Source organism: Oncorhynchus mykiss, chromosome 23, assembly GCF_057628025.1.
Source record: "Oncorhynchus mykiss isolate SJ-2025 chromosome 23, ASM5762802v1, whole genome shotgun sequence".
In the NCBI taxonomy this organism is placed as follows: Eukaryota; Metazoa; Chordata; class Actinopteri; order Salmoniformes; family Salmonidae; genus Oncorhynchus; species Oncorhynchus mykiss.
In genome coordinates this window covers 25,386,410-25,414,047 of record NC_143044.1, presented here as the reverse complement: position 1 = coordinate 25,414,047, position 27,638 = coordinate 25,386,410, and the positions used below count along the sequence as shown (strand labels likewise).

The window sequence follows — 27,638 nt, the reverse complement described above, 5'->3', positions numbered from 1 at the left end:
TTTGTCCATTTAGGCAGAAATGGTTAGTTTTGCTTGTTCTGATTTTATGAATTAAAAAAGATCTGAATTGCGCTTAAATGTTTTCTTATTGAGTCAATATGAAAATAAAGGCTCTTATTTCTCATACAGTACTTATGATTTGGTTGTGTGGTTTATATTAGTCATTTGACAGACAATCTTATCCAGATCGACTTACAGTAGTGAGTGCATACATTTTCGCTTACTGATCAAGTAAGAAATGTATTGTTATCCAACAAAATTAGCTACATAAATATATAATTTGAATATGTAGGCTAAACCTGTTATTATGTTGCAGTTCCCCCTAGTAGGACTGCTGTGGGTGTTGTCTTGCCAGTTGCTTTACACACAACTGTAACATTAAGGTTAGATTGCTGCATAACATCACAGAGTAAGCTGGGTATTATTGAGCTTCTTCAATTCCTCCATGGCTTGAGGTAGAAGCTGCCTGTAACTGAACTAGGATCAGTTTACCCTCCACCAATCCAATCGACACACAACTGACTTTAGATGACTGTCTAGGCAGTGCAACTGCAGCCTACTCCTTGGTTGTGAGTGAGAGACTGGTACAAACTAAACCACATAAAGTACTGCTACAATATGGAAGTATATTAGTATATCATACTGTATCCAGCAGTGAAATAGTGGGATTCCATATTTGCATGTATTTTTCTTGAAACCATCCAACACTTGTTGTCTGACGTCAGCACATTTGACTGGTAAATATATGTGTAGCCTATTACTGGCTAGAGAGCTGCTCTCTGCCTTTCTGAGTATTCACTGTCAATGGAATGATCTCTGCACCCTTGTTTTCCCCATCCTATATTAAACCTAGCCTCGTCCCAGATCTGCTGTCTTACCACCTTCCTATAGTAATTTTGTATTGGTAAGACAGCACAATCAGTTCTGGGACCAGGCTATATTAGACCTATTTAATGTAATCATTTTGGAACACAGAGGCATTTCCCTGTCCCATATATAGCATAACATATTCCATTAGACCTATACGGCCTGTTTCCATCTCCTCTCATTGGTAATGGAACTTTGGGAGCATTAGTAAAATGAACCCTGTAAGTATAGATATTTGGTTGAATATTGACATTGGAAGTTCCCATTGGATCCTCAGTCGTAGTGATTGTTTGGGTGTTCCCGCAGAATAGTCGGCTGACCTATACAGGTGTGCACTGCTCATGATTTGGAAACCAAATAATGTAATGGAGCCAACATACAGTAGCTGTAATGTTTTCATCAAACAGAAGAAGTATTAACTGTGATGGGGAAAAGGAAGTGGATTTGATAATACCTTATGATGTCTAAAACCTTTACTGATACCTTTCTGAAGCTTTTATACACGGAGTATACCAAACATTAGGAACACCGTCCTAATTGGATTTGCACCCTCCCTTTGCCCTCAGAACTGCCTCTATTCTTCGGGGCATGGACTCTACAAGGTTTCGAAAGCGTTCTACAGGGATGATGGCCTATGTTGACGCCAATGCTTCCCACAGTTGTGTCAAGTTTGCTGGATGTCCTTTGGGTGGTGGTAAGCTATTCTTGATACACACAGGAAACTGTTGAGCAGGAAAAACACAGTAGAGTTGCAGTTCTTGACACAAACCAGTGCGCCTCGCACCTACTACCATACCCCGCTCAAAAGCACTTAAATATTTTATCTTACCCATTAACCCTCTGAATGGCAAACATACACAATCCTAACTTACTTAGTCCTCTTTGTCCCAGGTAGGACATACAGTGTACATGTAACACTGCAACAATCTTCTGCCGTTGGAGTCTATCTTTGCACTGTTCTGTGAAGGGAGTAGTACTGTACACAGCGTTGTACAAGATCTTCAGTTTCTTGGCAATTTCTCACAATTTCTCACATTTCTCAGAACAAGAATAGACTGACGAGTTTCAGAAGAAAGTGCTTTGTTTCTGGCCATTTTGTGCCTGTAATCGAACCCACAAATGCTAATGCTCCAGATACTCATCTACTCTAAAGAAGGCCAGTTTTATTGCTTCTTTTATCAGAACAACAGTTTTCAGCCATGCTAACATAATTGCAAAAGGGTTTCCTAATGATCAATTGGCCTTTTAAAATGATAAACTTGGATTAGCTAACACAACATACAATTGGAACACAGGAGTGATGGTTGCTGATAATGGGCCTCTGTACGCCTTTGTAGATATTCCCTAAAAAATCAGCCGTTTCCAGCTACAATAGTCATTTACAACATTAACAATGTCGACACTGCATTTTTGATCAATTTTATGTTATTTTAAAAATGGACAAAAAATTTGCTTTTCTTTAAAAAACAAGGACATTTCTTAAGTGACCCCAAACTTTTGAACGGTTGTGTATACAGTATCAGTCAAAAGTTAGGACACACCTACTAATTGAAGGATTTTACTTTATTTTTACTATTTTCTACATTGTAGAATAATAGTGAAGTCATCAACACTATGAAATAACACATATGGAATCATGTAGTAACCAAAAATAAGTTAACTGCACCTCAGATTGCAGCCCAAATAAATGCTTCACAGATTTCAAGTAACAGCCACATCTCAACATCAACTGTTCAGAGGAGACTCCGTGAATCAGGCCTTCATGGTTGAATTGCTGCAAGAAACCACTACTGAAGGACACCAATAAGAATAAGAGACTTGCTTGGGCCAAGAAACACGAGCAGTGGACATTAGACCGGTGGAAATCTGTCCTTTGGTCTGATGAGTCCAAATGTGAGCTTTTTAGTTCCAACCGCCATGTCTTTGTGAGATGCAGAGTATGTGAACGGATGATCTCCAAATGTGTTATTCCCACCATGAAGCATGGAGGAGGTGTGATGGGGTGGGGGTGCTTTTCTGGTGACACTCATTGATTCATTTAGAATTCAAGGCACACTTAACCAGCATGGCTACCACAGCATTCTGTAGCGATACGCCACCCCATCTGGTTTGAGCTTTTTGGGACTATAATTTGTTTTTCAACAGGACAATGACCCAAAACACACCTCCAGGATGTATAAAGGCTATTTGGCAAAGAAGGAGAGTGATGGAGTGCTGCATCAGATGACCTGGCCTCCACAATCACCCAACCTCAATCCAATTGAGATGGTTTGGGATGTGTTGGACCGCAGAGTGAAGGAAAAGCAGCCAACACATGCTCAGCACATGTGGGAACTCCTTCAAAACTGTTGGAAAAGTATTCCTCATAAAGCTGGTTGAGAGAATGCCAAGAGTGTGCAAAGCTGTCATCAAGGCAAAGGGTGGCTACTTATTTTATACTTTCATTTGTTTACCACTTTTTTGGTTACTACATGATTCCATATGTGTTATTTCATCGTTTTGATGTCTTCACTATTATTCTACAATGTAGAAAATAGTAAAAATAATGCAAAACCCTTGAATGAGTAGATATGTCCCAACTTTTGACTGGTACTGTACATTTGTGAAAAATCTTACACTAATATATCTTGATTAGATAAGTATTCAATAAAATGGGTCAATACATGTTAGAATCACCATTGGCAGTGATTACAGCTGTGACTCTTTCTGGGTAAGTCTAAGAGCTTTGCACACCTTGATCGTACAATATTTGGACATTATTTTCTAAAATCTTCAAGCTCTGTCAAGTCTGTTGTTGATCATTGTTAGACAGCCATTTTCAAGTCTTGCCATTTGATTTTCAAGATGATTTAAGTCAAAACTGCAACTAGGTCACTCGAGAACATTCAATGTCGTCTTGGTAAGCAACTCCAGTGTATATTTGGTTTTGTGTTTTAGGTTATTGTCCTGCTGAAAGGTGAATTTGTCTCCCGGCAGAGTGACCCAACTTATGTGACTTGTTTAGCAAATTTTTACTCCTGAACTTATTTAGGCTTGCACGAACAAAGGGTATGAATACTTATTGACTCAAGACATTTCAGCTTTTCATTTTCAATTAATTTGTAAACATTTTGAAAAACAACATAATTCCACTTGGAGTATTGTGTGTTGGCCAGTGACCCAAAAATCGAATCCATTTGGCTGTAACACAACAAAATGTGGAATACTTCCTGAATGCACTGTATATTGTCATAAACATTGAGAGAGTGAAAGACAGATCTGGCCGTTCCTTCAATGCACGATAAGAGGGTGGGGTCAAACACTCACTCTTACAGTACACCAGCCAGTGTGAAACATTATCGAATGCCTCTGCATCCTCTAGCTAGCTGTTTTACAGCATTTGCATTACATGTGTGATGTCAGTATATAAGGGGGTGTTTATGAGAGAGTGAGCTAGAGATAGAGGGAGGGAGGAGCGAGAGACCGAGAGTAGGAGATCTAGAAAGTGTGAGGGTCTACATAGATTCATTAGCAAAAAGGGGAAATCTAGTCAACAACCGACACACTTGTAGGAGGCTATCATATCTGCCTGCAGACAACCAGTGGATATCAGTTCTCCTGTCCATCGTGTGTGTGTGTACCACCATGCCATCCTACACAGTGACGGTGGCTACAGGAAGCCAGTGGTTTGCAGGGACTGATGACTACATCTATATCACCCTGGTGGGAACAGAGGGATGCAGTGAGAGGACTTTACTGGACAAACCACTCTACAACGACTTCGAGAGAGGGGCGGTGAGTTGAGTTACAGGTGGCAAGAGTCAGTTTGAAAGTTTCACAGTGTGTGCATTACTTCAAATACACTCAGGGGTGACCTTGTTAATGATAGAGAGAAAATATTTACAATAACTGTCAGAGTTTAAACTCTGGCTGCATCCTGATTCTCCACCCTTCCCCCAATGTGCACATGCATACTTCTCATCACTTCTCAGTCAATGCTTAATAAAAAGCACACTTCCTCTAGTATCTGTCCTGAGGCCTCAACTCAAATTATGCATACTATTTGGACTGATTACTAGTTTGTGTTGAAAATGACATACTTGTTAGACCACAAGATTTCTCCCTCTGGAAGCCCTCACAATACCTCGGTCTGGTCGAAGGAACTTACATTACTTTGTAGTGTAACAATAACATTTGACATGCCTTTTGGACATATTCATATGTATTACATCAACATTGTATTTTTCATTTTTTATAATTTTAACGTAATTGAGGACTGACATTTGAAAGAAAATGTTGTGCAATGTTTTAAATGCATGCTGCTAATAACTGCACAAAGTTCCTTTAACAAATGTACAAATAAATCATTTGTTTTATTTGACTGTTCCCTGGTGTAAGATCTGCCACATAATGTTTTGCAATATCAACCCCAGCCCCTCTATTCTATTCAATAAATAGTGCTTTAAACTGTGCTGCAATATGAGGAAATGGGAGTAATCCATAGCATAATGAGGAAATAAATGGTCTTTGTGCTCAATACTCCTTCACTTTACATTGCCTTGTAGAAACTTGCCTTATCCACTACCTAGTACAGTGAGAGATGAAGAGGCGAAACTCCAGTGCAGAGTGCGCCCTATAGGTGCCATCACCGTTTCTGTGTATGAGTGTATTTCTCTGTGCTTTGACTCTAATGAAGCAAAATAATAACATAAGGCCTATTGCCAAACCTCTATTACAGCCAAATACTGATTAGTGACCTGCTCATGGCCTTATGGCCCATGAACACCACATGGGAAGATCAATACGAAAGCTTTCCAATCTAATAAACTGTCAATTCATTCTGGCATTAAAATCTTCACCAGTGTCTGAATCCTGTACACTACATCCAGTTGTACGCTTTACTTCATGATGCAAGTGGCTATATATTGCACCAACCGTCAATGACTCATGAGCTGCTACTAACCTCATGCTGTCTCTTGCTGTTTTGGGCAGTTGTGTCAGGACCGCAGAAAAAGTATCTGGTGCAAAAAGGAACAGCTAATGGGCAGCCAAACAAACATTCATGAAGTGCATTTTTTATTAATGACTTTATGTAACAATTACAACTTGGTAACGACCATTGTCCGTCCTCAGGTTAGGCTTAATCTGGGTCCGGAAAACTGTCCCATTTTGTCCACTTTGCTCAAATCTCTCTAAACCTGGTTGTCTGTTCTCAGGTGGACTCGTATGATGTGACGGTGGGGGAGAACCTGGGAGAGATGGAGCTGGTGAAGATAGAGAAGCAGAAGTACTGGGTTCATGATGACTGGTACTGTAAGTACATCACAGTGAAGACTCCCTCTGGAGACTACGTAGAGTTCCCCTGCTTCCACTGGCTGGTGGACGACAAGGAGGTGGTCCTCAGGGACGGCAAAGGTACCTGTCTGTCGGGTCTGTGTCTGCCGGTTGGTCGTGTCTGTCAGTCAGGTCTGTCGGTTGGTCATGTCTGTCTGTCGGTCGCTCATGTCTGTCAAAATCTGTCCCCAGTCTTTAGCTTAAGGAACATAGAAGTGAATCTAAAATCATCCTCATTATCGTTGTTCACCCTTTTCTTTAAGCACTGCTGCCAAAGGATGACAAGACCAGACTGGTGAAGCAACACCGACACAAAGAGCTGGAGAGCAGACGGAAAACCTACAGGCAAGAGCTGGGTTTATTGTGTATCACACATCTACCTCACAATGACGTATTGATGTTGTACCAAGATGCATTCAACAAATACATGTATTCAATGTATTGAACTAGTAAATGTTTTTCTAGTATTTATTCAAAGCACTGTAACTACATATAGTGTAGCCTACCAACATTAAAAGACCTGTACACAGTGTTACGTAGTGGTGCTTAACCTGATTCTCCATCTCCTGTGTGTAGATGGAGGGAGTGGCAGCCTGGAATTCCTATGAGTATAGATGCCAACACTCACAAGGAGCTTCCCAGAGACATCCAGTTTGATAGCGAGAAAGGAGTGGACTTCATACTCAACTACAGTAAGGCGTAAGTACTGCATTCACACTACACTCTGTAACCTAGTGTAAACTCCCTTCATTTGTTATATGCATTGCAGACTCACTACACTCTGTAACCTAGTGTAGACTCCCTTCATTTGTTATATGCATTGCAGACTCACTACACTCTGTAACCTAGTGTAAACTCCCTTCATTTGTTATATGCATTGCAGACTCACTACACTCTGTAACCTAGTGTAAACTCCCTTCATTTGTTATATGCATTGCAGACTCACTACACTCTGCTGCAACTATTTCCCCTTATTTGCAGCATTGTCCATACAGTCTTATACTCTGTTCCATGTTTACACTCATGCAGTGTTAAACCTACAGTAGGCCTCTTTCTAATGTGGAGATTTCCATGAAGAAAGCCCATACTTGACATGGTAGAGGATTTTCCGTTCATTGGGGTCAGTATTTGTTTATTACAGTGATGCTATTTTCTAAATGTCAGGACTTCCTGGTTTGAATAAAAGCTAAGTGGGAAACAGATAGAAGCTGTTAGTTCAGTAGGTGGGTGGTTGGTGAGTAGTATGTGGAACTACTAGTATTTAAAAATATATATTAAATATTGAACCTTTATTTAACTAGGCAAGCCAGTTAAGAACATATTCTTATTTTACAATGATGGCCTACCCCGGCCAAACCCTCCCCTAACAACACTGGGCCAATTGTGTGCCACCCTATGGGACTCCCGATCACGGACGGTTGTGATACAGCACAAGATCGAGTCGGGGTCTGTAGTGACGCATCTAGCACTGAGATGCAGTGCCTTAGACCGCTGCGCCACTCGGGAGTATGTGGATGTGACTAAAAGTAAGCCTGTTTTAATGCTCTGTATGAAATCATGTTGATCAGCTCTGCATGAAAACATGTTGACCGGGAGAGTCATTGTATGAGTAACCAGGGACATTTGCATGTATCCTACACACCAACAGGCTAAACACATACACATATTGTTTCAATGAGACTGGCTGTGTGCTCTGACAAATACTTTGCTTCAAACCTATCAGCGTACTAGTATGCTTTTTTCTTCTTCTTTTGATTGCTTAGGAGGGATAACAACACACAGGTTGTGTGTCTTTGCTCTGTAGTAGTTCAGCTATGGGATAGTAGCCCTCATTATCAAAAACAACCATCTATAATAGACTTGTATTGATGAGGAACTAGAGGGAGTGGCCGGGGTTAGCAAGACACATACTTTATTAATAGAAGTGTTATGGCTGTCTGTGGTTCTCCTGCTTACTTGTGGCTTGTTTGTGCAGCTGAATTTGCATTGATAACAGCTCATCTGCAGAGAGCACAGGGTATAAACTATTATGCCGGACTTTATGCTATTCAGGCATTGCTTGCTTGACAGAGCATTACCAGACTGGTAATGGATAGGATTAGATTTAAAGCATAATAACCTACATTGACAGTATCAATGTACTGTACCAATGACTAGCAGACTTGACTCCCCAGCAAGTTAGCAGCAACATCCTTAACATCCCAAGTGTTGAACACTGGAAAAGTACTGCACACGTGTGTGCGAATCATAGACAGGAAGGGAAGCAGAAACTATTTTTCTTAAATTCATCCCTGGAAAGTGGCAACCAACGCTGCTAACGTTTGAAAATAACGTGGATATAACCGGCCGCGACCGGGAGGTCCGGGGAGCGACGCACAATTGGCCTAGCGTCGTCCGGGTTAGGGAGGGATTGGTCGGTAGGGATCTCCTTGTCTCATCGCGCACCAGCGACTCCTGTGGCGGGCCGGGCGCAGTGCGCGCTAGCCAAGGTTGCCAGGTGCACGGTGTAGCCTCCGACACATTGGTGCGGCTGGCTTCCGGGTGGGAGGCGCGCTGTGTTAAGAAGCAGTACGGCTAGTTGGGTTGTGTATCGGAGGACGCATGACATTCAGCCTTCGTCTCTCCCGAGCCCGTACGGGAGTTGTAGCAATGAGACAAGATAGTAGCTACTACAAGAATTGGATACCACGAAATTGGGGAGAAAAAGGGGTAAAAAAAAATATAAAAAATAATAAAAAATAATAAAATAACGTGGATAAGTGTGTAATACATGTGTAGTAAACATCAACTCCCTGTTGTCAGTGACTGACATTTTCTGAATCCATTAGTTTTTGTTTGGTGATCACAGTGAAAATGGAAGAAAATAACTCTGGACATATCTTAGCCTCGTTCGACCATCCTTATCTCACAAAATTACATTCTGTTTTTCTATGGTATTGCAGCGGTCAGGATGGTGGCTCAGGCTACTTAAATCTTTCCCTGCAGTTTGATGATGTTGTTCTCTCCTCCCCAGGATAGAGAACCTATGTGTGAACCAGTTCATGCACATGTTCCAGTCCTCCTGGAATGACTTTGCTGACTTTGAGCGGATCTTCGTCAGGATCAAAAACACCATCTCAGGTGTGTGGTCTCAGTTTTCTCCATAGAATGTGGTATCTGACTCCTCTCTCCTCTCTGAGCAGCTGCTGCTTTAGCAGTAGCTAATGCGGATGCTAGTCATAAAAATCATCCTCTCCTCTCCGTATTCCTATCCTAGAGTATGTGATGCAGCACTGGAAAGAAGACTTTATGTTTGGCTACCAGTACCTGAACGGCTGTAACCCAGTGATGATCCAGAAGTGCACCAAGCTGCCAGAGAAGTTCCCCGTTACACATGACATGGTGGCAGATTGTCTGGAGAGAGAGATGACTCTGGAGGAGGAGATTGAGGTAGAGACTGAGACACACATATGCACATGTCACATGCACGCAGTTATGCAAGCTTATACACATGCATGCACACATCCCATCCACTCACAGAATCTGTGACCTATTGTACAGACAAACAGACAAGACATGCAGAAAGACAGACCGACTCCAAGGTTTACAGGCTCATATTGTAAGACATTCACCCTCGCCTGGTTCACCAACTACTTCTCAGACAGAGTTCAGTATGTCAAATCGGAGGGCCTGTTGTCTGGACCTCTGGCAGTCTCTATGGGGGAACCACAGGGTTCAATTCTCGGGCCGACTCTTTTCTCTGTATATGTCAACGATGTCGCTCTTGCTGCGGGTGATATTAACTAACCTCCAAACGAGCTTCAATGCCATACAACACTCCTTCCGTGGTCTCCAACTGCTCTTAAATTCTAGCAAAACCAAATGCATGCGTTTCAACCGTTCGCTGCCCACACCCGCCCGCCCGACTAGCATCACTACTCTGGACGGTTCTGACTTAGAATATGTGGACAACTACAAATACCAAGGTATCTGGCTAGACTGTAAACTCTCCTTCCAGACTCATATTAAACATCTCCAATCCAAAATTAAATCTAGAATCGGCTTCCTATTTCGCAACAAAGCATCCTTCACTCACGCCGCCAAACATACCCTCGTAAAACTGACTATCCTACCGATACTCGACTTTGGCGATGTCATTTACAAAATAGCTTCCAATACTCTACTCAGCAAACTGGATGCAGTCTATCACAGTGCCATCCATTTTTGTTACCAAAGCCCCTAGCGGTTAGAGTGGTGGACTTGTAACCGGAAGGTTGCAAGTTCAAATCCCAGAGCTGACAAGGTGCAAATCTGTCGTTCTGCCCCTGAACAGGCAGTTAACCCACTGTTCCTAGGCCGTCATTGAAAATAAGAATTTGTTCTTAACTGACTTGCCTAGTTAAATAAAGGTAGAATAAAAAAATAAAAGTCGACTAGAGCATACAGGTCGCAGTGGTGGGTGTTATTTTTTTATTTTATTCTACCTTTATAAGTCGATGCTAGATAAAGCTCCGCCTTGTCTCAGCTCACTGGTCACGATAACAACACCCACCCGTAGCATCCGTTCTAGCAGGTATATTTCACTGGCTATCCCCAAAGACAACACGTCATTTGGCCGCCTTTCCTTCCAGTACTCTGCTGCCAATGACTGGAACGAATTGCAAAAATCACTGAAGCTGGAGACTTATATTTCCCTCACCAACTTGAAACATCTGAGCATCTAACCGATCGCTGCAGCTGTACATAGCCCACCTGTAAATAGCCCACCCAATCTACAGTGCCTTGCGAAAGTATTCGGCCCCCTTGAACTTTGCGACCTTTTGCCACATTTCAGGCTTCAAACATAAAGATATAAAACTGTATTTTTTTGTGAAGAATCAACAACAAGTGGGACACAATCATGAAGTGGAACGACATTTATTGGATATTTAAAACTTTTTTAACAAATCAAAAACTGAAAAATTGGGCGTGCAAAATTATTCAGCCCCCTTAAGTTAATACTTTGTAGCGCCACCTTTTGCTGCGATTACAGCTGTAAGTCGCTTGGGGTATGTCTCTATCAGTTTTGCACATCGAGAGAATGACATTTTTTCCCATTCCTCCTTGCAAAACAGCTCGAGCTCAGTGAGGTTGGATGGAGAGCATTTGTGAACAGCAGTTTTCAGTTCTTTCCACAGATTCTCGATTGGATTCAGGTCTGGACTTTGACTTGGCCATTCTAACACCTGGATATGTTTATTTTTGAACCATTCCATTGTAGATTTTGCTTTATGTTTTGGATCATTGTCTTGTTGGAAGACAAATCTCCGTCCCAGTCTCAGGTCTTTTGCAGACTCCATCAGGTTTTCTTCCAGAATGGTCCTGTATTTGGCTCCATCCATCTTCCCATCAATTTTAACCATCTTCCCTGTCCCTGCTGAAGAAAAGCAGGCCCAAACCATGATGCTGCCACCACCATGTTTGACATTGGGGATGGTGTGTTCAGCTGTGTTGCTTTTACGCCAAACATAAAGTTTTGCATTGTTGCCAAAAAGTTCAATTTTGGTTTCATCTGACCAGAGCACCTTCTTCCACATGTTTGGTGTGTCTCCCAGGTGGCTTGTGGCAAACTTTAAACTACACTTTTATGGATATCTTTAAGAAATGGCTTTCTTCTTGCCACTCTTCCATAAAGGCCAGATTTGTGCAATATACGACTGATTGTTGTCCTATGGACAGAGTCTCCCACCTCAGCTGTAGATCTCTGCAGTTCATCCAGAGTGATCATGGGCCTCTTGGCTGCATCTCTGATCAGTCTTCTCCTTGTATGAGCTGAAAGTTTAGAGGGACGGCCAGGTCTTGGTATATTTGCAGTGGTCTGATACTCCTTCCATTTCAATATTATCGCTTGCACAGTGCTCCTTGGGATGTTTAAAGCTTGGGAAATCTTTTTGTATCCAAATCCGGCTTTAAACTTCTTCACAACAGTATCTCGGACCTGCCTGGTGAGTTCCTTGTTCTTCATGATGCTCTCTGCGCTTTTAACAGACCTCTGAGACTATCACAGTGCAGGTGCATTTATACAGAGACTTGATTACACACAGGTGGATTGTATTTATCATCATTAGTCATTTAGGTCAACATTGGATCATTCAGAGATCCTCACTGAACTTCTGGAGAGAGTTTTCTGCACTGAAAGTAAAGGGGATGAATAATTTTGCACGCCCAATTTTTCAGTTTTTGATTTGTTAAAAAAGTTTGAGATATCCAATAAATGTCGTTCCACTTCATGATTGTGTCCCACTTGTTGTTGATTCTTCACAAAAAAATACAGTTTTATATCTTTATGTTTGAAGCCTGAAATGTGGCAAAAGGTCGTAAAGTTCAAGGGGGCCGAATACTTTCGCAAGGCACTGTACCTACCTCATCCCCATATTGTTTTTATTTACTTTCTGCTCTTTTCCACACCAGTATTTCTACTTGCACATCATCTACACAACTATCACTCCAGTGTTAATCTCCTAAATTGTAATTACTTCGCTACTATGGCCTATTTATTGCCTTACCTCCTTACTCCATTTGCACAAACTGTATATAGATGTTCTTTTTTTTCTATTGTGTTTTTGCCAGTATGCTTGTTTATTCCATGTGTAACTCTGTGTTGTAAAGGTGAAATAAAAAATAGATACAAAACCTTGTATTGCGTGTTGTTTGCAGGCTGGTAACATCTACATAGCAGACTATGAGTTGATGGAAGACATCAGTCCCAACAGTACAGACCCCTGTACTCTACAGTACCTGGCTGCTCCTATCTGTCTGCTGTACAACAACAGCCAGAGCAAGATCCTGCCTCTGGCCATACAGGTAGGCTATTCTGCATGGTTAAAAAAAGAGCATGGAGCAGTGTTTCTTCACCATCTAACAAAACATACCCCTCCTCCTTTCTCTCTCCCAGCTGGGTCAGACTCCAGGGAAGGAAAACCCTATCTTCCTGCCCAGTGATGATCAGTATGACTGGATGCTAGCTAAGATCTGGGTCCGCTCCTCTGACTTCCACATCCACCAGACAGTCACACACCTGCTGAGGACTCACCTGGTCTCTGAGGTGTTTGGAGTGGCCATGTTCAGACAGCTGCCTGCTGTACACCCTGCTTATAAGGTACACCAAGTACACTTCAGCCTGTGCCTGTGTTTTGTGGCTGATTAGTTGGTTCATGGATTGTTTAGTTAGATGGTTGGTTGATTGGTTTGTTTGTTTATTTATTTATTGATGGTCTGTCCTCTAGTTGCTCCTTCCTCACATTCGTTTCACCATCGCCATCAACACCAAGGCCAGAGAGCAGCTCATCTGTGAGTTTGGCATCTTCGATAAGGTGAGTGTGTGAGAGAGGGACATTGAGACATTTTCAGAAGTGCGTCTACACATGGTACTAAAATCTGTCTCTTACCTGTCTTCATTGTGACTAGATTTCCTGGTCCCTCCCTGTATGTAAATTACACTGAAAATAAATATACACTCCACAATTTCAAAGATTCTACAGTTCATATAAGGAAATCAGTCAATTGAAATAAAATATTAGGCCCTAATCTATGGATTTCACATGACTGGGAATTGGTCACAGATACCTTAAAAAAATAAATAGGGGCGTGGATCAGAAAACAAGTCAGTATCTGGTGTGTTCACCATTTGCCTCAAGCTGCGTGACACAACTCCTTTGCATAGATTTGATCAGGCTGTTGATTGTGGCCTGTGGAACGTTGTCCCACTCCTTTTCAATGGCTGTACGAAGTTGCTGGATATTGGCAGGAACTGGAACACGCTGTCGTACACGTCAATCCAGATCATCCCAACCATCCTCAATGGGTGACATGTCTAGTGAAAATGTAGGCCATTAAAGAACTGGCACATTTTGAGCTTCCAGGAATTGTGTACAGATCCTTGCGACATGGGGCCAAGCATTACCATGTTGAAACATGAGGCGATGGCGGCGGATGAATGGCACGACAATGGGCCTCAGGATCTCGTCACGGTATCTCTGTGCATTCAATTTGACATTGATGAAATGCAATTGTGTTCATTGTGTGTAGCTTATGCCTTTCTATACCATAACACCACCATGGGGCACATGTCAACGTTGACATCAGCAAAACGCTGGCCCACGCGACCCCATACACGCTGTCTGCATACTGCCGGTACAGTTGAAACCATTATTCATCCATGAAGGGCACACTTCTCCAGCATGCCAGTGGCCATCGAAAGTGAGCATTTTTCCACTGAAGTCGGTTACAACACCGAACTGCAGTCAGGTCAAGACCCTGGTGAGGACAACGAGTACGCAGATGAGCTTCCCTGAAACGGTATCTTAAAGTTTGTGCAGAAATTATTTGGTTGTGCAAGCCCACAGTCTCATCAGCTGTCCGGGTGGCTGGTGTCAGACGAACCCGCAGGAGAAGAAGCCAGATGTGGATTCCTAGGCTGGGCTGGTGTGGTGTATGTGGTTGTGAGGCCGGTTGGACGTACTGCCAAATTCTCTAAAACGACGTTGGAGGCGGCTTATTGTAGAGAAATTAACATTTGATTCTCTGGAAACAGCTCTGGTGGACATTCCTGCAGTCAGCATGCCAATTTCCCTATGGGACTCCCGATCACAGCCGGTTGTGATACAGCCCGGGATCGAACCCCGGTCTGAAGTGACGCAGTGCCTTTGATCGCTGCGTCACTTGGGAGGCTCATATTATTGGAAACATTTAAAGTTTACCAGTAAATTACCTGAATTTTTGTAACTTTCAAAGATTTTATGTAATTTATCACAAGACATCTAGTGGCCCTTTGGGTACTTCAGTTTATCACAGGTACCTAATTATCTCTGACCCTCTGGCCTTATCGCATGTAAAATATAAAACAAATAAAGCTGTAAAACCTTATCCTAAATATAAACCATAGACATGATAAGATAAATAAGTGTGTAAAAAATGTAATACATAAAAGATATTTCATGTTGAAACCCTCATTAAATACCAATGTTATTCATGAGTTTATATCTTGGTTGTAAATGTTTTTGCACTGAACTGGTGGCAGTTGTGGAAAAAGGAAATAGTTGGAAGAGTTACAGTTGAATATAATGCCGTTGTTGAGTAGATGCTTTTTTCCATTAATTAGGCTATTTTCTCTTGAACTATATGGTCTATTCACAAGAAACTCCTGGACAAAATGGACACACAAAATAAATACTATATATGAATACATTTGTTTTTTGTTATTCAAGTATAAATGACCATAGATTACCTGTTAATTACAAAAATTACAATAGTTCCTGTGTGTTAGAGGTTTGCTGTCCAGATCTGTCTACACTTGTAAGATCTCCAGACACAATTTGTGCCTGATTACTTCCGGAGGTGGTCAGGATGATCTGATCACAATCAGATAAGAATATGTCTCTTAATCGTCTAAACCTGTCGAAAAATGTGGGTCCAATCAGAATGTGGTCATGATCAGGACAAAGGATGCATGTTAGCACCAGGTAAAAATGGGCCTAGAGACGGAGACATAGAGAGCTAATGTTTACTGTCTCTCCCCAGGCCAATGGTACAGGAGGTGGAGGTCATGTAGAGATGATCCAGAAGGCTATGAGGTCACTGACCTTCAGGTCTCTGTGTTTCCCTGATGCCATTAAGGCCCGCGGGGTGGACAGCCCTGAGGACCTACCCTACTACTACTACAGAGATGACGGGAACAGGGTCTGGGATGTCACCAAGAGGTCAGAGATCATGGGGGAGTGGGGGGTCTGTGTGTGTGTCCTTCTTGACACTTTTATAGGAGGAGGAGGAGGAGAACCAGGTCAATCCCCAGGAAAAGATGCCATGAGATGGCTAACCCTAACCCTAGCTTCATGTCCACACCCCGGCTCAACCCTAACCCTATAGCCATAACCCTAAAGCCCTAGCCATTACCCTAACCCTAGCTTCATGTCCACACCCCGGCTCAACCCTAACCCTATAGCCATAACCATAACCCTAAAGCTCTAGCCATTACCCTAACCCTAAATTTGATTTTCCGTTTCCCTAGTTTTGTGTGGGACGTGGTGTGTATCTACTACGACAGTGATGACACAGTACAGAAGGATGAGGAGATCCAGGCGTTTGTTAAAGATGTCAGCAGCTTTGGGATGCAGGACCTTGACTGCTGTGGTGGGTACAAAACACATTATAACCAACAAACACTACAATGGCCTAGCCTGCTTTAAAATGCTGTTTTAGATTTATCTGCAATGCAAATACACACTTCTTGTTTCTCTGGACTGTGTTGAAAGACATAACTGACCATGGAGCAACATTGTCAATATTTAGCTATGCAGAAATGTACTTCACTTTTAAGTTGGTCAAAAGCCTCTCTGCTTGTCTGTTGCTGTGGTAACAGTGGTGTGCGAGTGAGGAACTCAGTCTGGTCTGATCAGGCTAGTAGGGGCCACAACTCCACTCTTCGAGGGCCACTCTGCTGGTTTACATCTGACAGAACCACTGAGTAACCAGGTGTATATACACCTCTGCCCAGTCAACATGAATTGCCAGGGGACTCAAAAACCAGCAGGAGATGCAGCCTTCATAGACTGGTGTTGTGCATTTCTAAGCAATACTGTAGTCTGTGATTGCATGACAATGTGTGTCTAGGGACTGACCTTAGTGACTCACTGATGAAACAAGTGTCAAAAAAACATGTGTTGCGCAAAAACTTCCTGCAGGGTTTCCCAAGTCCCTGAAGACACGCGAGGAGCTCACAGAGTATCTGACTGTCATCATCTTCACTGCCTCTGCACACCACGCTGCTGTCAACTTCGGACAGGTACGGCTCAGGGCTCCATATCATCAGATCCGTTTTAGCAAACATCCGCTTAGCAGTTGTTTTGGTGGTGTCTGAGGTGGAACTGCGTCAGAGCTGTCAACTCCAAGTGGCTCCAGGCATAATGAAACGTACATTGCCTTTGGCTGCACTGAGTCGCATTAACAGAAAACCCATCTAGCCTCGTTACCAAGTTCGAACAACAGAATGTGAGATTTAATCTACACTTCAATTAGGATAATTGAAATCCTCATTATTTGTTCCATGATTTTTCAATTTGAGCATAAATATGTCTATATAGCCTACACTTTCTCATTCTGAACTTTTAATGCAAGTGGGGCGGGTGTGGTTTCCTTAGCAACTGTTCACCGAATTTGACAGCTCCAATGCAGTTCCACCGCAAACACCCGCTGGTGTCTGCAACACGTAATCTGATTGAATCTAGGCCTTGTAAAGGTAGGCTTTGGACAAGTAAGAATTGGTCAGGTAAACTTTGGAAATGTAAGATTTGCTCAGGTGGGCTATATATAGTCAGGTAGCCTTGGGACAGTTGGTCAACATTACTGTAGATGAGTTTGATCAGTGCTTGCAGACAAGAGCCTGTACATTGTCAAGAGCACCACCTAGCTTCCCTTAGATGTTAATGTCTGCCTACTCTGTGTATTTCAGTATGACTGGTGCTCGTGGATCCCCAACTCACCCCCCACCATGCGGAAGCCCCCTCCCAAGCAGAAGGGGGTGGTAGATGTGAAGTTCATCATCCAGAGTCTCCCTGACCGCGGCCGGTCCTGCTGGCACTTAGGGGCCGTCTGGGCCCTCAGTCAGTTCCAGGAGAATGAGGTACACACACCACATGCCCACGTACAGATAAACACACATGGTGTTTGTCTGTTTGTTCTTAATAATAAAGAAATCTCTCCAATTCCTGTGTCCTCTCTCTGTCAGCTCTTCCTGGGGATGTACCCAGATGAGCACTTTATAGAGAAGCCAGTGAAGGAGGCCATGGAGTTGTTCAGGAAGAGACTGGCAGAGGTCAGCAGTGTCATCAAAGTCCGCAACGAAGGCAAGAAACTACCCTACTACTACTTCTCTCCTGACCGCATCCCTAACAGTGTGGCTGTCTGAGAAAGGAATGAAGGGAACAATGAGGGATAGCTATATAGTCTGATATACACTGAGTGTTCAAAACATTAGGAACACCTGCACCTGCCTTCCATGACAAGCTGACCAGGTGAAAGCTACAATCCCTTATTGATGTCACTTGTTAAATCCACTTCAGTCAGTGCAGATGAAGGGGAAGAGATGGTTTAAAGAAGGATTTTTATGCCTTGAGACAATTGAGCCATTCAGAGGGTGAATGGGTAAGACAAAATATTTAAGTGCCTTTGAACAGTATGTGGTAGTAGGTGCCAGGCACACCGGTTTGCGTCAAGAACTGCAATGCTGCTGAGGTTTTTTACACTCAACAGTTTCCTGTGTGTATCAAGAATAATCCACCACCCAAAGGACATCCAGCCAACTTGACACAACTGTGGGAAACATTGGAGTCAACATGGGCCAGCATCCCTGTGGAAAGCTTTCGACTTGTAGAATCCCAACCTGGTCTCAGAGCATTTCATATTATTCTGTATGTAAACTCAAGACACTCCATTTAGAATGATACATGTGGTATGGTTACATTAGAAAGATGGTTACTCTAGTATTTCTTTATTTAACTTGGCAAGTCAGTTAAGAACAAATTCTTATTTAGTCAAAAATGAAAGTAGGTTGGATGGGTGGGCATGTAACACAAACGTCTAGCAACCCAAAGGTTGCTGGTTTGAATCTCACAACTTTAGCATTTTAGCAACTTTGCAACTACTTAGCATGTTAGCTAACCCTTCCCCTAACCTTAACCCTTTTAGATACCCTTCCCCTAACTCCTAAACTTAACCCCTAGCCTAGCTAACATTAGCCACCTAGCTAAAATTCGTAACAAATACATTTTCCAAATATGAAACATATTGTGCGTTTTTTTCAATTTGGAACATTGTACTTTTTGCAAACTCATAACATATCATAAAAAATGGGACATCTACAAATTAATACATACCATACGAAATGGAGTGTCTTGGATTTACATACAGAATAATACAAAATGCTCTGAGACAAGATTGAGAGCTCATGCCCCGATGAATTGAGGCTGTTCTGAGGGCAAAGGGGGGTGCAACTAAATATCAGGAAGGTGTTCCCAATGTTTTGTATACTCAGTGTATTGTGAACATTTATGGTGTTGTGTCTTACATACTGTGCTGCAAGTATCGTTTGCTATGATAAGCACATACCCACTGATGCCATTCAACTTTTTTGCTAGCTATTTCTACAGATAAATCCACATTATTTAAATGTGGGACTATCTATTAAACTTCATTGGTGTTCATTTCAAATAAAAATGCTCAAAATGGTATTTTCTATTCCCTATAGCAGTGTAAAACTGTTGGTGACAATGAAAATATAAGCATATCCAGTAGCTAAAACTAAGACATTTAGGTTTTCATTTTTATTTGGTTGGTTTTTCATTCTACATACTTTGTTCAAACATTTGGGAATTAAACAAATTAAAACACATCAATATTTATTTTCCAAAACAAGTACTTTAAAAAATATATATTTACAGTTACCATTCATAAGTAAACTCGTAGACAACGGTATGGAATGATATCTGAAGCAGGGAAACAGTCTTGTGTTCAAGTCAAGTCCGTAGTAAAGCACTGTAGTTTTATGCAAGTAACACTTTCTCAGCACAACAAGAGTTATTATGGGATGGGATGGCTGCTTATGTCATGTTCTGCAGAAGAGCTGTGTTTTCTTTTACATTTGAAATGACTTTGAAAGAACACACAGACCTCAGACAGGGTCATCCCCAAAATAAAATATAATGTTATACAATATGGCTTAGGGTTGCAAAATGTTGCTGACTTTCCCAAAATCCTCAGGTTTTCAAGAAATCTGGGAATCTTTCATCTGTGACAAAACCTGGGAATCTGGGTAAAGTTGCTGGAATTTTGAGACTGTAGACATTACAAAGTTATTATAGTGCTTAGCAATAAACACTGTTCATGTAGCTAAGCAAAGCCTTGTCCATAAGTCTTAAGGTAAAAAATGCAAAGAAGCATGAAGGGACAACATCAACAAGTCTCTTCTCTCAAAATCACAATTATAGGAGCCAGTTATACATAATCAAAAATCAATCATTTAAATGTATCAATCATGTACATTCAAATATTTCTCTGAATACAATAAAAGCAATGATCATTTGGATCCATTGTATTCATTGGGTACAGTGGTGATAAAAGCTGGCTGAATATCTTCTAGGGGTAGAACTATAGATCACAGCTGAAGTGTAAGTTACCTTTTAAAGTCAAGTGCAGTGCAGTTTGAATGCTGGCCTCACTGTATTAAGTCTAGCCCTCTCAAAGACTCTTGCCTCTGACAATAACTAGGACAGTGTGAGAAAGTCACGTACAGAAGAAGTAGAATTGGTTTCCAGGGAGAAAGCTCAAATAGCTCATGTCTGGAATTGGATGCTGATAGTGTTAGTTGCATAAAAGCACAATTTGAAGGGGTATCTTTTGACGCAAATATAAATACAACACAAACAATTTAAGCAATATTGTATCCAGAGAATGAACCTCTGGATGAGAAACAGCGACAGTACTAGAGAACTGACCAGGTCAACTAAGGTAATTGCACTTTTTCTGTCTAATCGTACAGAGCGTCTTGGGGGCTGTGTGAGGGGGTCCTAAAATGTACACCGTACATTGAAACAGTGTCCACAGATATAATACAAAATAATATGTATTAATACATATCTGTGCTGGTCCTGAGAAGCATTAGGCCCTTATCAAACATGCTTCTCAAATACTACACTACCCACAACTCCAAACCTGACTTTTACAATTGGAGAATACAATGGAGCTTTACATTTCAGGAAATGCAGATGTTGAAAGAACAATCTTTTTTGACGCCATTGTACAGTAGAAGTGTCATGGACGCCGTATTGGTTGGACCTCTTGTTGTTATGTATATTTACACTGGTATCAAAAACACCGTTGTTAAAAATGAGTGTTTGCTGGAATGGCTGTATAGGGCCTGAGAGGACCCTGGCAATGTGGTTCTTCCACAGATACGAAAGCACTTACACAACAGACTGTAAGCCCAAAACCGTGCTGCCTTGAGAAGGCCACAACACCTGTTTAGACTGCACTTCCCTACTCCCAACCCTAGATGGCGACCTAATCAGGTCCTTACCCCCACACTTTTTTTTGCTGACAGTTTCAATAGTTCATGTTCTGTCATGCTCTGCACTTTTACAGTATTGTAATTAAGTAAAGAAATCATGTTCTTGCATTTTTTCACAGCTTGAATTTTACATTATATTAAACTCTTACCAAGTTACATTTAACCAGTGGTGGAAAAAATACTCAATTGTCATACTTGAGTGAAAGTAAAGATACCTTTTAATAGAAAATAACTCAAATAAAAGTCAATGACCCAGTAAAATACAACTTGAGTAAAAGTCTAAAAGTATCTGGTTTTAAATGTACTTCAGTACAATGGCGGATAAAGTACTCCTTTCTCATACTTGAGTAAAAGTAAATGATTTAAATTAAATATATTATATTAAGCAAATCAGACGGCACAATTTTTTTTTACTTAAAAAAAAAAGATTACAGACAGGAGCACACTCCAACACACTCTTTTTGTTTAGTGAGGCCGCCAGATCAGAGGCAGTAGGGATGACAACCATATTGCGGCCCTGCCTGAGCATTTGAAATGCAACGAGTACTTTCGGTTGTCAGGAAAAATGTATGGGAGTAACGTGTACATATTTTCTTTAGGAATGTAGTGGAGTAAACGTTGTCACAAATAAAAAGTAAACTACAGATACCCCCAAAACATACTTAAGCAAAATGACTTTAAAGTACTACTTAAGTACTTTACACTACTGCATATGACTAACAACACAAGGCATTTGGCTCAGGGAAATAGTGTCTTTATTGTCAACATATGGCAACTCTGCTTTACTGGAGAGAAGCCATCAGATGTTACTTTAGAAACATTATGTGGACTGAAACTGATCAATTTACAAATGCATCTAATCAAACCCTCATAATGCCAGATGTGAGAAAGAACGATACATTAAGTTACATTGAATAATAATTAGTGAAACAGCAGGTGGGTTATGGACTGATCGTTGTAACATAATACATCTGAGTTATCGTGGTTGGAAACTGGAGGCTGTCTGACTGTGCAACAGAGACTTTAGCTCGACTGAAAAATGTATGTTGTCTCTGTATCAGGTGATTGTCCGTTGCTCACCTGAGTCTCACTGACTGACTGTATGTATAAAACTAAACCAAAAAGACATGCTACAGTATAACCCACCCACGATCATCACCATAGTAAAAATAGGCTCAGTATTAGGGCCTCTCATAATAATGATAATAGGCCGTGTATCCAATCTCTTACTACCTCTGATCAAATTCACATAATCTTATGTAAATTTGGATTTGAATAATCCCATCTGCATGATCATTATTAGTGTGATCAGAGAAGTCAATAGGAGGATAAGAGAACAGTCGAAATATAGCAAGGCTGTAGCTTCCTCAAGGCATCATATAGAACCCATGATTACTATTATTACAAACTGCACATGGAATACCACAAGTACTGTATCATTCACACAATAGAAAAAACATGACCGATTGGTTGGTTTTCCAAAGGTTCATGTTATGATGATGACTGACATGGGAGACTATTTAGCGATTTCTTGTGAATGAATGGTTGGTAGAAAATGCTTTTCAAAACATTACATTCTCAGAGCCTTCAGAGAGTTCTTTTGTCAGAGGGAGGTAAAGTCAGGTGGATGGCTGTATCTGATGTTATCCCAAAGTTATGTTTTGGTTGTATTAAAAACCACAGGGCTTGAGTAACCAGTAGGCCATATTTAGCATTACTTTCAGTGTTAAGTGAAAAGTGCAATGATCATTTCGGCATAATTCCATTCCCCCCCATCATTCATTGCTTTCCACGATTTCCACCCAAGGGAGGGCAGGTCTGTGTGTGGGACAGAAATGTCAAATATAAAACAAGGGATTTTTTTACACAAATCTTCCTATTTGTTGCTGTACAATTTCCCACACTTATCCCTGCAAACAAAAGTGTCCATAGGACGTCCCCAGAACGTCAGGACATTGTGCCATGGTCTTGTGTTTTTTGTCTACTTCCTGGTTATCGGAACCTATTTGTAATGTTCCCTATTGGACATCAAATTACCTTATTATAAAGTTATACTACAACCAAACTGGGATCAGTACTGAACGTCCCCTTATCGTCCTGATGTTAATGTCATGTTTGAATATTTCTAGAATGTTCTCAGAACGGCAGTGGAATAACATTTAGCCAAAACCCCGCAAAGGACTCTAATGGCAATGTTGCTTAGGACGTCCCCTGTTTGCTGGGATATACTATAAAGTACTTTATTCATATTAAAAGAGAAGAGAGTTGAGAGGGGTATTGGTAGAAACCAAAAAGTGCTTCAATGCATGGTCAGATCCGGTCCAATCCAGTCCCAATCTCAGAGAGGCGTGGGAGCGGGCCTTTAGCGGGCTCTCGGACAACAGCAGTACGGTGGCAGTAGTTAGAATGTTCAATGTTCCAGAATGTTCTAAAACATTCCAGAGAAGCGGCGGCGCTACACACTGATCCATGATGGTTTAGCCCATGATTCACAGGAAGTAAAACAAATAAATCAAACAAACAAGCTAACAAACACACAAAGCAACAAACAAACAGCTCAACAGAAACCTCTGGAGCCGAGTGAGATCATCTGTCTCAGTCGTGTGTGTGTGTGTGTGTGTGTGTATGTATATATATGTATATGAGGGGTCTATTGGCCCAGTGAAGGTCTAGTCCTGGGAGCGGGGACTGGTCCATACTGTTTCAGACTGTGTGGAGATGGGGGAAGGGTGAAGGTGGGTCACTCACACCTTAGTACAACCCCCATACTATAGTCTTATGCATGTCTGTGTGTTTTGTGTTTTTTTACTTGGTTTGCCCGTGTTTGTGTGTGTATATGTTGGTCAGCCAGAGTGTGCCTGTGTATTAGTATATGTAAAATGGTCTGGGGGCTTCAGTAATATGTTGGTCAGACATGTAGCACTTCCATACTGTAGTCCTCTGTCTCTGTGTACTGGGAGGAGTTTGTGTCAGACTGGGTGAGGGCCAGAGCCTCCTTGTGCTCCAAACTGGGCTCCATGAGGGGCAGCTTCTCGAACACTTGCTTTTTACACATCTCTGGGCGGTTCTGAACGTAGATCACCCGGTTGTAGGCCTTGAGTCTCCTCCACAGCTGGATGTAGACTTTACACTGGACGTACATGAAGACCAGGCCACCCGTGAAGCCGATGGCTACCACCACCAGCTTGGTCCAGAATGGCCACTCCAGGATACCTGGGGTTAGAGTCAGAAGAGCGAGAAGAAAGAAAGAGAGAGGGAGAGTGAGAGAGAGACATGTAAAATACATTGCCAACAGTCACAAATATTTCTATGCTTATCTAGGATGCAGATGCTACAAGAGATGGAGGGTGAAAGAATTTGATCAGTTCTACCATGAAGAGGAGAGGAGGGTAAAGAAAGGGAGGGTATTGTGCTATAGGAAGGAGGAACAGGAACTAGGCTCTATCTTAATTCCTCTTTCTGCAATTCCTTGCGTCCTATCTCCTCACCTCCTTCCCAAACAGATTGGAGAAGAAGGTCCAAGGTCTCTCCACTCTGGCCTTCTCCAATGCGTTTTAAAAACATTTTACATTTTAGTAGGCACTCTTATCCAGAGCAACTTACAGTTAGTGCATTCATCTTAATGTAGCTAGGTTAGACAACCACATATCACAGTCATAGTACATACAGTAAGTACAACTTTTCCTCAACAAAGTCAGTGCTGGGGGGAGGGCAAAGAGGGAGGATGACAGGAATCAAGGTAAGATTCAATTAGAAAAAGCCCTATACACCAGAGCCCAGTCTCACAGGAAATTACACAAAACATGGTTAACGGTCAAAGGTGAAAAGTTTACCTGGGATTCTTCCGGCTGCATGGGTGAAGAGATTGCCATTACAATGTATTACCAGTGATAGACAAATAGACAGAGAGGGTGGAGAGTTTATAACTCAGTTTATCATGCACTTATGCTGCTTATTCACTTACACTGGTGAAAAGAGAGTGGGTCTCTATCCCCTCCCCCCACTCCTCTCTCTAGCAGTACAATAACAGCTGAAAGGGGAGCTGAACTTCCTGATCTAGCTTTGGTTTCAATTCTCCTCACTAGGAAATGCGACTGAGAGGGAGATTTTTTGGAGGCGTGCTTTGATGTGGGTGTCTTGTGTATGTGTTCGAACGTGGGAAGAGTTTTGTCTTTTTACTCTGCCAAAACAGTGCACAGTTACAGTCACTCACCCTTCTAGACAACTTGAAACAGTCTATCCAGGTCTTGTGTCTGGAAGTAGCCAAGACTACCTAGCAAGATAGGCAACATCTTTTGCCAATTAGCTTCATCCGGATAGCCTATCTATGGGGCTAGTTAGGGACCGTCAATACATTTCACAATGTAAATGGAACAATATTTTCATGTTGCACAGCTTTTAGTTGTTTTATTAAATGCTTTCAATATTTGTATATGCATTTCTACAATTTAGAGTTGGTTTGAGGTTAAGTCATTGAAATGTGGAACTATTGACATTTTAAAATATTGTCCCATGTACATTGTGTAATTTACTGATGTTCCCTAACTAGCTCCATAGGGATATCGAATTTCGGACAATTTTGACCATGGGCATTACGATCAGATGCTCTTAGAATTGATGATTACTTGGATGATGCCAGCTGTGGGCATGTGGGCAGGATGGAAATAAACCAATTTCAAGGAAAACTGTTACGATACCCTTCATTCAGTGACATACCATTTTTTCCTAATTATCTCACAAATCTCTGTTTTGAATGAGACTGACTATATTTTGTATATTTCACACTAGAATACATGTTTCTGACTAATATCATAGACTGTTTTCTACCGAAGAAGTTGTTTATTGCCTTCAGTTGCTCTTTACCAGACCCAGAAAAACAGTTCTAATTGTCTTGCACCATGCTGAGAGTGCTGTCTACCAAATGACTTGATGTAAGAGAGAGATAAAGAGAGAGATACAGTGGGTACTTACTCATTATAACAAATAAATATCACAAACACTGACTTTTTAGATTTATAATGATCAACACAACATGACAATCTGCATGAACGAGCCTGACCCGAGAGTAGGGAAAGGGGATACCTAGCCAGTTGTACATTTCTTCCACATTTAACCCAACCCTTCTGAATCAGCGCGGGGGGCTGCCTTAATCTACACCCACTTAATCTTAACTGACATCTATGTCATCGGCGCCCAGGGAACAGTTGTTGTTGGGGGTTAACTGCCTTGCTCAGGGGCAGATTTGTTTCACCTTGTCGGCTGTGGGATTCAAACCAGCAACCTTTCAGTTACTAGTCCAAAGCTCTTAACCGCCAGGCTACCTAGAGAGAGAGAGAGAGAGAGAGAGAGAGAGTGTGTGTGTGTGTGTGTGTGTGTGTGTGTGTGTGTGTGTGTGTGTGTGTGTGTGTGTGTGTGTGTGTGTGTGTGTGTGTGTGTGTGTGTGTGTGTGTGTGTGTGTGTGTGTGTGTGTGTGTGTGTGTGACGTTGTACTGTACTAGAGTTGTGTGTTGTGGTGCTTTGGCATGTTATGACTGTATTGAGTGAGGGGTGTAATGGGGTTTTTGCCATGCAGTGAAAGTATTTAAGTGTGTGCAGTGTCCATTCTGAGGGGTGTTGTGGTGGTTTTGGTGCCTGTGATGACCTGTTCTGATCTCGTCTGCAGTGCGGTCAATGAGCACGTAGAGGGACCACACCACGCAAGTTATGGCGATGACATGGAACGTCACAGAACACATGATCTTCCTCCTCTCACTAGACGTCATCTGGAGCTTCTCCCACTGAGAGAAAGAGGGGAGGGAGGGAGGGAGTTTAAAAACGAAAGAGTTTAAGTCAGATACACACATTTAAATATCCATTGTGTTCTCTCGGACAGGGTTTGGGCGATTGACCATCAATGGACTATGAGCAGTCTGGCAGAAAGTGCTCACATGCCCCTCTTCACAAGCTGCTTAAATGAGTGCTAAATATTTGATGGCCATCATTCTGTCCGTGTTATGTGGATCATTCAGTCACACACTGATGCTGGTTAACTATTTATCAGCTGTCCAGTACTACTCAACCTCTTATAGATCCAACACACTGGACTGGTTCTTTATTGATCCATGAAACCCATTGAAATCAATGGTCAAAGTCAAATACATGACGAAAGGTTTTGCTACATTATACCTCCTGAATATCAGATGCAATCTCTCAATAACCTTCATAGATGTCAACATGCTTTGAAATGATTTATGACAAACATGAAATTAATGTAGACAATTTATTGGCATTGATTCGAGGAAAGGGAGAGATGAGAGTGGAGGAGAGGAGAGGTATGACAATATAGAATGGGGAGAGGACAAATTAGTGAATAGGAAGAAGAGGAGCAGGGAGGGAAAGTGGA

General features: G+C 41.8%; 2 protein-coding genes across 3 annotated transcripts in view; one reads left to right on the top strand and one right to left on the bottom strand.

Moving 5' to 3' along the window:
• Positions 1 to 4,117: 4,117 nt before the first annotated feature.
• Positions 4,118 to 19,495, top strand: LOC110502637 (polyunsaturated fatty acid 5-lipoxygenase). 2 transcript variants are annotated; one of them, XM_036960311.2, is made up of 14 exons: positions 4,118 to 4,641; positions 6,063 to 6,261; positions 6,444 to 6,525; positions 6,757 to 6,879; positions 9,194 to 9,300; positions 9,437 to 9,609; positions 12,856 to 13,002; positions 13,094 to 13,297; positions 13,425 to 13,511; positions 15,718 to 15,896; positions 16,205 to 16,326; positions 16,878 to 16,978; positions 17,645 to 17,815; positions 17,921 to 19,495. In XM_036960311.2, exons 1-14 carry the CDS (start codon positions 4,492 to 4,494, stop codon positions 18,098 to 18,100), a joined length of 2,025 nt encoding a protein of 674 aa, XP_036816206.1. In that variant the 5' UTR covers positions 4,118 to 4,491; the 3' UTR covers positions 18,101 to 19,495. The 2 variants fall into 2 exon arrangements, with proteins under 2 accessions (XP_036816206.1, XP_090073310.1); XM_090217184.1 differs by lacking the exon at positions 4,118 to 4,641 and adding an exon at positions 5,796 to 5,979.
• A 2,499-nt stretch (positions 19,496 to 21,994) lies between these two features.
• LOC110502638 (uncharacterized) overlaps positions 21,995 to 27,638 on the bottom strand; it is a 135,152-nt gene continuing 129,508 nt past the window's right edge. The window contains 3 exon segments of the mRNA XM_090217185.1: positions 21,995 to 24,469; positions 25,090 to 25,104; positions 26,898 to 27,033. Coding sequence (XP_090073311.1) covers positions 24,165 to 24,469; positions 25,090 to 25,104; positions 26,898 to 27,033 — 456 coding nt within the window. The 3' untranslated portion in view covers positions 21,995 to 24,164.